The sequence below is a fragment of the Ptychodera flava genome, chromosome 4 (genome assembly GCF_041260155.1).
Source record: "Ptychodera flava strain L36383 chromosome 4, AS_Pfla_20210202, whole genome shotgun sequence".
In the NCBI taxonomy this organism is placed as follows: domain Eukaryota; kingdom Metazoa; phylum Hemichordata; class Enteropneusta; family Ptychoderidae; genus Ptychodera; species Ptychodera flava.
The window spans coordinates 32,020,361-32,036,091 of NC_091931.1; the positions used below are offsets into that span (position 1 = coordinate 32,020,361).

General features: G+C 37.1%; 1 protein-coding gene across 1 annotated transcript in view; it reads left to right on the forward strand.

The window, feature by feature from the left end:
* Positions 1-8,166, forward strand: part of LOC139131512 (uncharacterized) — a 57,322-nt gene extending 49,156 nt beyond the window's left edge. The window contains 4 exon segments of the mRNA XM_070697599.1: positions 185-247; positions 1,650-1,722; positions 2,286-2,339; positions 7,347-8,166. Coding sequence (XP_070553700.1) covers positions 185-247; positions 1,650-1,722; positions 2,286-2,339; positions 7,347-7,535 — 379 coding nt within the window. The 3' untranslated portion in view covers positions 7,536-8,166.
* Positions 8,167-15,731: the final 7,565 nt, after the last annotated feature.

Genomic DNA, 15,731 nt, shown 5'->3' on the forward strand with positions numbered 1-15,731 from the left:
CGAAAAAAAAAGATCAATATTTTGCTGAACCTAACACTTTCCACCCAAGGCTATAGCTTTACATTTCACCAAGAGAGTGCAAAAAATGCCAAGCATAAACATAGAAAGCCTGCGGTCTACAAATAAGTAACAAAATATTTACATCTCCTTTTGAAATTCTTGTGTCTGTTTCTTCAATTTCCAGTTTCTTGATGTCGGCGTTTCACAATGGCTTTCTCAGGACGATGAAAGCAAACTACCTTGTCAGGTTTGTATACAACTAGGAAATTCAATATCAGATATGCAAGTAGAAACTGTACATTTCTGACGTATGAACGCATGACCAAGGTTATTGAGAATCAGCACCAAGTTTTAAAGTATGCATTAAAGCTCCATAAGCTGTATCTTTTGGCTATTTTTTCATAACTTTTGTTTTGTGGTTTCCCAACACTTTCTGCATTGAATCCCTAAATTATAATTTAATGCCAAGTATTTAGTATATCAACACAACCTATATGAGTACAATCTACATTGTTATTGTTAAAAATTGTATTCAAGTCCGGACTGGAATTCATTTGTAAACAATAAACAATGATCACTACACATATACAAGCTGTGTTGACAAAAAGAATACTCAAAATTTCAGCATGACAAACGGATTAGGTTCAGACACGATAGTTGATATACAGAAGCAGAATACTGAAAAACTTGCCACAAGTTACAGCTTATGTCCTTTAAGGTAGAATGCGCCTCGGAGACAGATATTCTGACTCTCAAATTTTTACAATTCTTCCCCGATGTACCACTTCAGGGGGGGGGGGGGGGGGGGGGGGGGGGGGGGGGGGGGGGGGGGGGCTCATTTTAAAGCTCTGGGAGTAAGGACAATTTTCATTGTCTTAGTGTTTGGAAGAGTGAAAGTTATATTTTTCTCCATAGAGTTAACACAGGGATGGCGGCCATTTTGAATTTCAAATATCGGTACATGCCAGGTAATTTGTTTCTGTACTACCAAACTTTGCATGGTGACCCCTGATTTGTTTTCTTGATTTGGTAAGAGAATGGTTGAAAGTTTCATTGAGGAAAGTTTGAGGGAAAGTTCAAGTGTTTCGCTTTCGAGGTGCAAACTACCTGAAGATTCATGTATCAGACATTCTCAGCATTCACATACCATATGTGCTTACTTAACTTGTGAAATATTCTCCATTGCTGTTTTTCAAATTTGAGGAGTCAAATGAACTGCTGATGTGCAGCATGCTAATAAGGTTATCCCTGATTGGTCCATTGTCACTATTCACAGCGACTTAGGGAGTCTATTTGTATTGTTTTAATTATATCAGTAAGATTCAGCTACCCAATTGGATAACAGCTTCTTCAATGCTGCACATTAGCCCCAAATGAATGCTATAGATTTTGAGACTTTGCTACAAGCTAATGATATTACACTTTCTAAGGACTTAAAAACTATCATTAATTAATTCATTAATTTATTATTATGTCTGTTTTGTTTCTTTGTCAATTCATAGTTATTTTACATGTTTCTAACAATCACTGTCTGTTTATTGTCTTTATGAAATGAGAGAGAGGAAGCCTGAGAACCTTTACCTTTGACAGCAGACTCTTTAAAATTTGACTTTACCAAAGTATGATTGTTTGTTCATTGTTTTCTCCAGGGAAGGAGACCTCCGAGTCATCCGGCCATTGGTGTATGTCAGAGAGAAAGATACAAGACAGTTTGCTGAGCAGGTGAAATTATTTTCCTATTCTCTGATCCTTCCACAAAAGAATTTGAATAGCCTTATTTTTGCCTCTGTGAAGTTGGACCTTTCTAATAGGAAATGAGGGTGATAAAAATTAGCTAGATTTGCCGACATTGTTCATGGTTTATGCTTGTTCAGCACATATTAAGTGTACATCTTTGTAAACACAGAATATAACAGTATAGGTAGAGCTCAGTCAAGTTTCCTATAAAATCTTCTATGGGGGGAAATGTTAGATACAAGCATAATATTCATTGCAAGTAACTGCTGACAAAGAAAACAGACATACCGAAAGAAAAAGAGACAGTTTTGCCAAAATACGACATGTCCATCTGGCAAGGTTGAATTACCAGTTGCTCAAAACTCAGGTAAGATCATCAGATTTTGTCCTACATTTTCATGTTATTCTAACAATACATATGTGGCAGGACAGAGCGTTATTAAGATCGGTAGAAAGTGAAAATTTAGAAACCGACAAATTTCATATTGTGACCACTGCAATCAATCCTTCGTGATATTGTTTCTTTTCTGCCATACTGATTGTTACAGGCAAGGTTACCAGTGATTGCTGAGAACTGCCCAGCATGCTTTGAAGCCCCCAAGGTTGGTATGAATAAATGTGTTCTTGTTTTAGTTCAGAATGTCATATTCAATCAACAGACACTCAGATTTTATCTCCACGTTGGAATGCATTAACCCTTAGAGCGCCAACATCAATAATTGTCGCCTTTTTAGCTACTATAGACTATAGTCTATAGAAGCTATTGGGATGGGTATGCGTCCGCATCCGTCGTCAGTCTGTATGTATGTATGTATGTATATGTATGTATGTATGTATGTATGTATGTATGTCCGTTTGTGAGGCGTCCATCCACTCAAATATCTTGAGAACCGCAGTACTTACTGATTTGATATTTGTTGTGTAGATGAAAAATATGATTTTGAGAAACTATTTTTTTTTAATTTTTTGATAATGTTGAAAATAGGCAAATTAATGTCAAAAAAGGCGTTTTTGGTAAAAAATCTTCTTCTTCATAACCGCTGGTCAGACAGCTTTGTTATTTGGTATACAGGTCCCTAGGGAAACCAAACTTAGATTTGTTCAAATTGTGATGAAATATGCAAATGTGTATTTTTAAGGAATTTTTTTGTCATTTTTGGTCAAATTTGACTTACATTGTATGTAATTCTTGTACTGTATAAACCCTATCAATTCACCCAGAAAAAATAATTAACATGATTTCAAATAATTGAATAATCATCAAAGCCAAAATAATTTTAGTGTAGAATTATCAGAAAGTTCAACTTTTTTGACAGTACATAGTGAAATGCTTACCATCTTAGAGGATTAAAACATGTAAAGGTAACTTTCCTGAATCCCAACTTTGACATATCTGAACCGTCATTTATTGTGCCCTGTATGTTATCTCAAAGAAATTGCTTGTAATAGTTTGTCATGATAGGGTGGTCAAATAAATAGAGATAGAGAAAGTTCTAATTTTCATGTATGGTTGACTTGCTGAGGATAAAATAAAATTACTTTTTGAGGAAAAAATAGAGTGGTCAAAGTGATAGGGTTTTTATGGTAAAGCTTGGCTGTAAGATTCCTCATGTGCTATTTATAGCAATTATGCAATCTGTGTAAACAGTGCCATGAAAGTGTTACATGACTCCATACAATGCTTTTGATGACCTTGAACTTCTTAAGTTTCAAACATTTGTCTCTTCAGTGTGCTTTCTCTGAGTAGGTACAGTCTCAACTTATTCAACAGAACTTACTTACAATGTTACTTTGAAAGTTAAAATGCGGTTGGTTAGGATGAAAATAACCAGCTTAAGATTATTTATAACCTGACAGATATGCTGTATTTTTATGACGTAAAGCTTGACCTTAGTGAGATAATTTCATATAGTTAGGAAATACTTAATTTTATATCCATGTCTATAGTAGCTTCAGGGACTTTGGCCCTATTTTTAAAATATATCCCAGTCAATTTTTTTTCAGAGTTTCACCAAAATTTTGATAAAACTGTACTCAATGAAATATATGTCCATTTTGTCCAAAATTATTAAAAGATTCACAGAAAAATTCACAAAAATTGGTAAAATGTTGCACTAAAATTTTGGTGGGAAAAATTACAGTCCTCAAAGCGTTAATGTGTAGTCTGCAGTGTAAGTGTTGAGTAAAGTGCATTTTTGCAATATTAGGTGCCTTGTCTCAGCTTTTCATTGGTTATTCATATCTGTGTTTCATTTAAGTGTCTATATTCTGTCTTCATTGCTGTAGCGTGACTAATATTCTCTATCATTTGCAACATCATCAAAGTACATGTACTTTTGCTGAGTAATATTGCTGAAAGAAGCGGTGTTTCAGTGCGTGCGTGTAATTTAGTAAAATGCCGGGGAGAGTGCCTTGAAGAATCCATTCCCGTTAAGTACTGCAGATACTGTGACAATCAAGCCTCAGAGAGGCTCGTTAACAGCGCAGTACTGCCTGCAATTTGTATGTGGAAATAACGTTACTTCCTTCACCAGTCAAATTTACAACAAACATACAGTGAACTCCAGAAAGTACAAATGCTTGCATAAATTGTAAATGCCACTGCACAGCTGCCGCCTTTGCAATATTGTATCAGATGTAATCTTAGTGGAAGTGGTGGCCAGGAAGAAATGAATATGTGACAATAAAGTACTCAAAAAATATTAGTAAAGGCATGGGTGTGTTTTAGATAAATACGGTCTCCCTATTCTGAGTGGCATTTAAAGTGACATTGATTTAGAGTCTTCACATGTGATGAAACATTACAACATGATCTATCTTCCATCGCACTTATATACAGAGTAGACACCGAAAGCAGAGACATTTTAATTATCCATCTACCAGAATACACTCTCAACCTAAAGGCTGCTTTTCCAGTCTGCAAAGCTTGACGTAGAGTACCGTGAGGCTACATTGAATATTCATGATATGCATCGCTGGGATTTCAAAATTTTCCTCCAGCACTATTTGGCCTAGGGAGAATTTTTAACAATGATGATTTTGGACCTCTACGATAGAAATGAACATGTTAAGGGAGAATGCATCTCGGGGATTGATATTCAGATCTTTACAAAACATTTTTAGTCTGCTATTTTTGTTCTGAAGCTAGAGCAAGTGAAGTTTTCTCTCAGTGTCTCTTTGAAGTCTGTCTACAGGACTTACAGTGGTTTGTGTGGACCCATTGGCATAAGACGAATTAGACATATTGTCTAAATTGAGGTGTTGTCAACTACGTCAGGCATAACTATCATCTAGGTGGTGTTATCAGTCAATTACATAGAAATCAAATCTGCAAAAGTTGAAACATTGTCTAGTAGGTGGTCAGACATAGTCAAAGCAACACAACCACACATATCCATACACAGCCCGCTAACTGTCTTGGACGTATCACTTGCTGTCAAATGGAAGGCTTTTTGCATTTACAAATTTTTGATCTGACAAACATACATGCATCGTTTATATTGGGAAAGCAAGTATTTTCTCAACATACCAAACTTAATTACAATGGAACTATGTAAAAAAAAACTTGGATTGCTGGTATGTAGCCTTAGGATTGCAGACGTGGTATGTGTGGATCGGTGGTGTTGTTGTTTTGAGTACGTCTGACCTCCTGCTAGACAATGTTTCAACTTTTGCAGAGTTAATTCCATTATGATCGACTCATATTACCGCCTAGCGGATAATTGCACCTGACAGTGTTGGCAACACCTCGATTAAGACAATTAGTTTGTCTAACGCTAACGGGTCAATGCAGACCACTGTATAGATCTGGCGCAGTACATTTGCGAGTGCATGGACCCATGCAGATATCTCAGACAAGCAAGGGCCCATTTCTTTTAAACTTGGTACAAAAATAATACACTCTGGCATACATATGCACGTTGTTGATTACAGTAGTTTGTTTTGAACCATTGGCAATACAGGAAGCTATCCTATCCATACAGTCTCAATTGAGGAGTTGCCAATACTTCCAGGTGGAACTATCATCTATCAATAATATCAGTAGGTCACCAAAAAAGATAAATTCTATGAAAGATGAAACACTGTCTGGAAAGAGGTCAGATGTTGTCAAACACCAGATCCATAGAAACAAAGGATGTGTTCTGGACAGTTAGGCCAAGAAAAATACAAAGTTTGTTTTTATCCTAGACATAATGTATTTCAAAAATGGTGCAGTGACGCGGGTTTTTTTTACTTTCAATTTTTTGTAATTCTTCAATCAACAAGAACGCGGAAAAAACATGAAACAGCATGGGAATGCACAGCAGTGTTGCTTTATTATCTTTGTATAGCAATAGTTCTGCGGTTTAACTTTTAGTGTAGCAATGCACAGTTTTGACAGCATAATACATATGTGACATGTGTGCAGTTCCAGATTGAATGTTAGTGTCAATTATTTTGTTTACGGTTCTGTTTTACACAGCACTTTGTTATGCACTATCGTCGCGTATTTTTGCGTTTATCTATTTTTTTAAATTTTATTTCCTCATGAGCAGAAAAAAGGTTGAAGCGGCGGGTCTTAATTGACACGCGTGAGGATGAGAAACAAACTTTTTATTTGTCTTGGCCTTAGGGAGATGTGTGATGTTCTTGTGACTACTCAAGACCTCCTTCCAGATGATGTTTCAACTTTATCAGTTGATTTCTGATATTACCACCTTGACAATAACTACGCCTGACAGTGTTGGCTTCTTCAATTTAGACAATACCAGTATATTCCGTTCTCTTACTCCCAAGGGTTCAAAGCAAACACTGTACATAATCCAATATGGCCATCTGGTAGCCATTTTGTTTCCATTTTCTTCATGTCTGTACCTGGACCAATTTTATTAGCTTCTCATCTATTTATAGACAGAGAAGGTATTCTAGTTTAAAAACTGTGTGAAAGCAACTTCTGTCCGTCAACCTCCAACTTCTGTCAACTTAAAATTTTAGCCTTTGAAATTCTTATAGGGCTAGTGGCTGTAAAGTTTGAAGATTTTTTCACTATTTTTCTTTTTAATGACGACTACACTTTCCTGCTCTACTTCCCAAAGCATGTTGAGATACGCTGTATTCAGCTTGTCAACCCAGCCTGAATATGTGTAAACTGCATTGTTATTGTTGACAAGAGAATGCTAGTCTGGTGTAGAATTCAAATGTAAACAGTGCATTTTACAAGTATACACACCGTATTGCCAAGCTCAAGAGTTTTAATGCACTTCTGGGAGTAGAACAAGAACCTGCAATTGATAAACAAAACAAAAGGTAAAAAAATCATCAAAAGATACAGCTGTTGGCCCTTTAATGCATTTGTTACTTTTTAGATTCTCAGTAGGTGGCTTGTTCTTGTCAATAATGTCATACTGTGCTATGAGACGTCGCATGTGACATTCTACACAAACTGTATTGTCCCTTGCGTTCCTTTTCAAATTCTTCTTTGTCTCCCTGCAAGCTGTTATATCATAATTTTTTTATAACTGTACTTTGACTGTTCCCGCCTGAAAATCAATCTTTTCGACCTTGACCATTAACTGGTCTGATTGATATAAAATGAATCAGAAGATGTACAATTTATTTTCCTCTTGCAGGAACGACACCGTACAAAACAGCTCTTGGCGGCCCAAGAGTTGCTATTCCCAGATCTGTACCACAGTCTACTCAGCGCCATGAAACCATTAATGGCAATCAGCAGAACTGGTATGGAGTCACAGAAGGTGAACAGAGATGCTTCAGAAGGCACTGTGCAAAAACTAGATGAAGAGAGTGATATCTTCTAGTCCAGCGTTTCTCATTGCTTTCACAGCTGACTGGATTGTCTAGTGGGCACCGATCGCTTCATTGGTCATTCGATCTGTCTCAGTGATACGCGGCAATGGTATTGGTGTCATGGTGGGGATTTTTCAAGTGGTACACCTGCTGAGCCACGGATTCATAAGCAGGGCATCAAATCTGTTACTGTGGTTACAGGGACTTGTCACCCTTCAAGCTTGTGTGTTGCCATGACAATGACCTTCACAAAGCATCCATGTTGAAATGTGAAACCTTCACAGAGTGACTGTGTACATGTAGAAATGTGAAAGGTGCTGAAAAATGATGTCAACCTGGTTAGCGAATGATGTCTGACCTATCAGGGATTAATACATCACATTCACATCCTTTTCATGCAAATGCCAAAACTGAACATATCTTTCTAGTTGTGGTGTGTGCGTCATTTCCTCTCTTTCTTGCAGACACCTGAATAGCAGTTGCTAAATTACTGCTAATTTACATGACGTGGAGGGAAAATACCACAGAACTATCACGTTTGAGGCCAAGTACATGACAATATTTGTAAAGAGACAATGATAGTTGAACTGTATCCAAAAGTTCCTAGACAACGGGAATAAAGTGTTAAATGTTGATACCCTAGTGTCTGAGATTAAAGATTTTTTTCTGTGGATCCTATGTTAATGGTGTACGTTTGAGCCTATGGCATTTGTAACCTCTATAAAGGCCAGTGAAGTACATAGTTATAATAAGCTGCTGTTTTGTCCGACCAGCCCCAAATACAAACATTGCATAGGGGTATTGACAGCAGGGTAAATTTGGCTCTTGTTGTGCTAAGGCGATTACAGCTTGTGATCCTGCTAAGGTATTTCTCTTCTCAGTTTTAGTGTTTCGAGTTTCTGAGGGTATAAAAGGCAAGGTATTATTAGCAGTCCAAAGTCAGCACCAGTGAATGGTTTTAAGGCATATTCTGCCCCGAGATTCATTCATCAATGACTTTATTTACTTTCAAAACTTAAAGTTTCAAAACAAACTATTTCCTGAAACCTCTGAATCTTTTAATATATGAATATAATGAGCAGCGCGCACAGTACTGTAGATTTCCCATAATTCATTATGATTTTACCGTTGGAGATTCCTCCATGAAGTCTACCATGTCTCCCATGGGTAGACAAATTCACAGACTAGTTGTGAAAATTTTGAAAATGTAGCCTATAAGCACATCATTCTTCTGAATTCTCATTTTAAATGATTTGGATAATTATGCATAAGTGAGAGAGGAGACAGCATTTTTATAAAACTTTCCACTGAATAATGCGATTGAAAGTAGGGAGACTAGTCGCACCTGTTTTATGAAATAACATGATATTGATTTTTTTCAAATAGAAATGACAAAGGAAATTTGCATGCTAAATTTTCTCAGAGAATGGCCCCTTCAGTTCGTCATAACTTGCTGCCCAAAAGTATGGCATTTGTAGTACCTAAAGAATGTGACTTGTATTATTGTTTAATGGTTATTTTGAAACTTTCACTGAAATAACGAAACATACTTTTACTAGATATTATTTAACAACTTTTCTGATGCTTTACATTATTGTTTATATGCAGAACTGAAAAAGCTATCAGAAAAGTAACCTTCAACGATACAAATCACAGAGAGTTCTGGGTAATTTATTGTAATGAGCACCATACTGTATGCCAATATGTGGCCATACAATCCATTGTGGCCCTTTTGCTATGAATTTTTCACATCCACAGCCTAATACTCAATGTAGTATGTGCATGTATGCATGTCATCTTGGGTTTCGGTATGATCAAACATAGCAACCCATGGGTGGCCATTCTGTTTTGACTTTCTTGGTATCTGGAGCGGTTGTGCAGACATGTCAAAGCAAATTCCATATGAAACTATCTAAGTAAAAGGACAAGGTAGTGATACATACATACATATATATATATATATATATATATATATATATATATATATATATATATATATATTATATATATATATATATATATATATATATATATTATATATATATGTATATAGTGTATATATGTATATATGTATATATATATATAAATTATTTATTTCTCTTCTTGGCATGTTCTAGTTTTTAGCTCACATTTGGTGTACCAATGTGAGGTTATCGTATAAGCTGAATCAGTTCATTTGCATCTGATTTGCATGTCTGTATGTCTGTATATTTGTGGGTATGTGCGGATGTATGTCCGTCACACACAAAGGCTCCCATACCGCCAAAGCTACCATCTCAGTATTTGGTGTACAGGTAGATGTAGGGGTTGAGATGTGAATTTGTTCAAATGAACACATCAGTGTCAAAAATGTGCAAATGAGGTAAGAAAAAGTGAAATCCTGCAAATGTGCAGGAGGCAAGCCAGTGAGAAACAGGCAAACTCCACTGATCTTGACTCATTTCCTGTCATTGTTTATGAACTGTTACATATTAACAGACCAGCTGCAACCATAGACAGTAGATGGGGGAAGACCGTTTATACTAACTAAGAGGGCTTGTTTCTGCTATGCATGTTGCTAAAGTTGACCTCCAGTACCTAAAGTTAGACCTTAATTACTTTTGTCATTCTTGTTTTTCTGGTTTAAATATTTCTTGTTGTTTTTCTGGTTGTACTGTGCAGAAATCATTGCCATAACATCAACGTAGAATTTTCCTCCACTGAACAGATAGAAACAACATTTATTGTTGATCATTGGTAACCCATACTGGTATATACCAATTCTGATCAAATTTGAGCGACACCGTATAATTGCGGTATTTTTATACTGTTCTATTCAACGTAGTCTTCTGTGGCTCTCCTTGCTGCATCATAGCTGAAACCTATCTGCATTCTGGGGTCATTTGCAATGTAGGCCATAGCCTACGATAAAATAAAAGCGTCTTTGAGACCTATTTTATGGCGGATAGATTCCCCCTTTTCACCTCTTAATTCCAAGCAACTTTCTTTCATAGATAATGAGATAGACAATGGATGATTCGAATTTAGCCCTTGGAATGGGATTGTAGGCTTCGCTGATGATGGGAGCACCTGGCATCATAGTGACAAGTCGACCTTGACAAGTAGTTCGCGGAACAGCAGGAAATTACAGGTAGCCGAGTGGGCTCGTGTCTTCAGTTCTAAATTGTGCAGTAAAAAAGATTAATAAGGCGGGCGTTTGGCAAATGCAGGCGTTTTGCATGAAGGCCCTCGTCGACGTGAATGAGGACGGTAATCACAAACTTTTACGTTGAATGCACTGTACAATACTGGCCGGGATGCGGAAATGTTGCATCGCGAATGACATGAGAAAAAGAAAAATAATTTGCTGTGGAACCTGCAAACTGTAAAATTACTTTGCCGCGTGAAAGTAAAGTCTTTAACTTTCAATAAGCTGTGAAGAGTGAATCAAATTTAACAATATTCGATAAGCTTCGATCGGGGATCCTCTGAAGGTGACAAAATAAGAGTAGCTGACCTACATATCCCAATTTCTAAAAAGTTTGCCGTGGAAACCAGTTTTTTTGCTTTAACCTTTGAAGGTCAATGCCCATGCCGAAATTCGTTGTCTTGAACTTAACAGATAACTACAAAATTTTTTCTCTCACAGTAATATGGATGGAGAAAATTGTGTACTTCACAATGTATCATGCGACAAACGGTCGGAATTGCGCAAGAATGGATAGGTAAATGGTTTCATTGTCAACTTTGGAGTATCACCAATGGGACTGACATCACGTAAAACCGATGATGGTGATACGTGGTTCCCATAATACTTTCGTTTGCATGTCATTGAAAGTTGGGAAAACGGAATTGCGTTTATCACATGTTCAAGTACCGGTACTATTCGGAAGACAAAAATACCTAAAACGTATAGAATACACAAACTTTTGGTGACTCGTAAAGATCAAATTCGAAGTCACAGAAAGAAGATCTAAGTACCAACTAATGGACTTCTACATCTATTAATAATACGTCTTCGTTGATACGTCTTCGTTGGTACGCATTCGGCACGGGTGAAGTAGAACATCACCAATTCCTGTGAGATACGATACTTCATCTTTGCCAAACGAGATGTGGGATTTTTGTCATGCGCGTCCCATCAATACAATCTAATGACTGTCTGCATCGTGTACAAAAATAACATCAATGGCCCTCGGGAAGTTCACAAATCCGTCTACTCTTCGGTAGACGGTCTGCTCCTGATGCAATATTTATAGCACAGTACGCGACAAAATCGTCGGGTTTGTATCCAGCGAAAAGGATTGCTGGAAGGAAACAACTTATCGGCATTCGTTACACATACTTCCTTGGCGCAATTATACAATGCATTAGGCCTCAGAACAAATCGATTCCAAACTTTGCGTCAGCACACTGTCTCAGCATACAAGGAACGCAAGAAACGCTCATCTTCTACACCGAGATGTATACTATCGACCTAAACTTTGCGTCTAAACCATCTCCGCTGTCTACAATGTACTGGAAGAAAGGATGCGACACAGTATATTATTCTTAGTTTAATTGAGAGAGAGTATAGAGATATTCAACAGAGAACATATTATCACTTACCATGGTAAGGATATTGTCGGTGGAGTCCGAGTTTCGATGGCTGTGACTTTGCTTCGGATTTTAAATGTCAATGCTCAAATCTATAATACTTTTACATTCAAACGTTCTAATAATGCATGCATACTCAGGTATGTTAATGCATGGGCATAGGCTTACTTACATGTAAAATCGTTTGAAAATACTTTTAATCAGACCTGGTCAAAAAATTTGGAAATTGCCAAAAATATGTTTCACATTTGATTAAGTTGAAATTTATCATAATATATTACCCAAGTCAGGTCACGTGACCGAAATCTGTTATTTTCCCGCCAAAATTGTATATTGCAATAATTGAACATTCCAACCGTTAAACATCAAAATATTTAAAATATTATTACCAATTAATGTAAAGTGCGATGGAACTTGTGTTACAACTACTGGCAGATGCAAAATTATTGAATTTTGAATAACATTTCTTCACAAAAAACAACAAATACAATATTTTTGTTGAATGTTTTGAATGTCAGAAAGAAGTATAGATAAAGTTTCATGAGTGCCATGTATTTTTAAAAGAATATGATAGATGTTGAATCCAAAGTGCAAAGAAAATCAAGAAAATTAAACGGGTTACGGTTGGAATATTAAAATTAATAAAGACGTAAATTTTGGCGGTAAAATATCAGATTTGGTCACGTGACTCAACTTGTCAAGATTTAGGCAGACATTTTTTAAAAGAATTTATCAATTTCAATAATTAGGCCAAATATCAATCAAATCTGGTGGTTTTTAAAGATAATTGATCATTTTCTTACTTTTGGCTTGATGGGTACAAACACCCATGCATTAACTTACTTGAGTACGGGTTTTTTTCACTCGCAGTCTCAGAGAAACATGCTTTATCATGGCGTAATTTCCATCGTGCTCTGCCTTATTCTTTCACCATGCTTGATTGGATTCCACAATGTTGCCACAGGAGGTTCTTATCGATTTTAAAGTCAAATTTGTAACAGGTATGAGGGAAACAACGCACACGTTTTGCGTTTAGATTGCGCTTTTACCAAAAAGACGCAAATCGTTCAGCGGATCGAGACGATGAGTGACCCCAAGGTTTAATGCATTTACTTAATTCGTTTTAATGGTATTCAAACTTTTGACGTCAACAGACATCGCGTGATTTTGCGGGGGAGCATTGTAAATAATAGTAGAATTCTACCGATTCTCCAAGATAACAGTGACCGCTACCAGCCTCTCTCCGGGCTCCTGATTCTAAAGGAATGGCGAAACTTCACATTTTACAACTTTACAAGGGGAAAATAAGTATAATTGAAGCAGCTGAAAACCATCTGGTCTCATTCGGTCGACCTCTGACATATCTGCCCCTAATCCAATACTTTTCAGTATTTATTCATCAAAATGCTTCTTATCGATGTTTCTATTTCCTGAGCAAAAGCTAAAGTTAATTGTTGTGCAAAGTTAGCAAATTTTAAACTCAAGCAACAACCTACGCTGAGTGACTAGCAAATGTATGTAAAGTAGATGGACCAGATACACTTGAGAAGCTAATATAGGCTGCATCATATACGGATAGTGCTTTGCGCAGGCAGAATGTCTTGATAGTGTGACCGTCTCGCAAAATTCCCCACAGCGAGCACTGCGGAAGGCTTTGAAACAATGTCAGCTTGACATTACTAATTGAAAGGCTCGCATCTGAACACACGCTTAATCCACGGCTTACTCTGCATACTTAATAGGACAAAATACCAAGATTCGTGCGGAATCTCACTGTACAAGCCCTGTTCGCTGCAAGGTACATGCATATACGCTAAAACCGTTTCATCTCTGTCGTTGTTGGCGGAAAATCGTCCGATGGCATTATGTGAAATTACTTTTCCGTAGATTTTCTAGCTGACAGTTTCGCACGCTGATGTATTTCCCGGTCGATTTTAAAGTTTAGACCTCATGCCACAAGGACTCAGTAAACTTATTTTTGTTGTTTATTTCTATGTTGTTATTTACAAATAAAATGGAAGAACAGCAATTTGTTCGTGTCGGCATTTCAGTCATATTGTTGTCGTTGCTAGTACGGGAGCACCACAATAGCTTTCGTAGTTGAGGTACAGGGCCGAACTGAGTACAGGGCCGAACTTTCAAACAGTTCCCTCCCCTGGAATTATTGCAGAGATTGGCGGCCATTTTGAACAAATTTCCAGTAGATCAGAGGTAGTTTGCCGTTAATGTGATGAAAATGTACGTGGAGACGACAGTCAGACTTACCTTCAAGCTCTCGAATATAAAAGGTAACAGTTGAAAGTTTACGAAAGTACAAGCTCGTTTCACACTTTCATTTCAGACTTGTTTAATGCCTTTAAAAATCCCCGTGTCATTTTGTCGAAATTGAGGATAAATTATTAAATCAAGATATAATATGGGGACAATATTGTCACGTCTTACCCTTTGACCAATTGATGTGATTATTCTAGTTATAACCTGTCTAGTCAATTCATTTTTTTAAAAAAGAGGCTTACAACTTGCTTTAAATTTTTTTTTACCCCGGTGACTCGGATAATTCATGTTCTCAGCAGAGAATGTGTTCCTATTTCCACAAATCTAAACAGGGTTATATTTTTTCTTCGCTAAGAGTACTTGAAATGTAGGTAAGATTTACAAAATCTAAGATGTCAGCATGCCTTATTAATCTGGATTCTGTAATTGATGGATGATTTCTGGTAGAATTTACCCGTCATATTTGACAAAGGGTTCTCCTTTTGCTCAAGACTTCATAGGTTGAAGTTTCAGCACAGTTCGTGTAAACTACTATAACATAATAATTTTACATTATGCATCGGTATATTGCCAGGTCTGGATCATATACGACTGGATAATAATTCTGGTTAAATGTGAGTAACTGTAAAAAAAAAAACGCAAAAAAAGTTTGCCATGGGCATTTTAAACCAGCTTCTTTTCAAACTTCGCTTCGTATTTATTTCGCCGCCGCCCAACGGCCTATACCTTGTATTATACATCTGGACCGTGACTAGTAACGTGTTCCCCGCCTATAGTGTGTGGGAACTACAAAAATTAGCCGATGAACAGTGCCTTAGTTTGACATTGAGATTATGAACCTCCCAACCATTAGTTATTTTTATCCCGTCTTGTAGTTGTGTATCTAACATTTATACGTTTTCTACTTATGTGTTACAGTAATTATGATTTGGCTATAATTTGCCGGACCCTAATTTTTTCCAGGATAATAGAGTTCTCCTCAGACTGCTGAAACTATCCTCTGTGGGGTTCAGCCTGAAAACCCTTTCTCTGAGACGCCCGGCATTGGACATTGGGCCTGTTGACTGCAAGTTGTACATCGATCAATGACTTGTATCAATGACAGATACCTGATCCAAGCGCTCCAGGCAACCGAACAGAATATTCCCATGACCTCAAAGTCGTCAACAGCGACGCAATAGACCATGTTTCCGACCGCGCGAGACATTCCGAGATATCGCGAGAATATGTGGTTCGCAGTGGACGTGTTCTCGCAACACAGGACAAACTGCGTAAAACAGGACAAGTCGCTAATTACGTTAAACACTGCATTAAATATATGAAGTTACAATCTTTGCTCAGTTCTGCACTTTTACTAG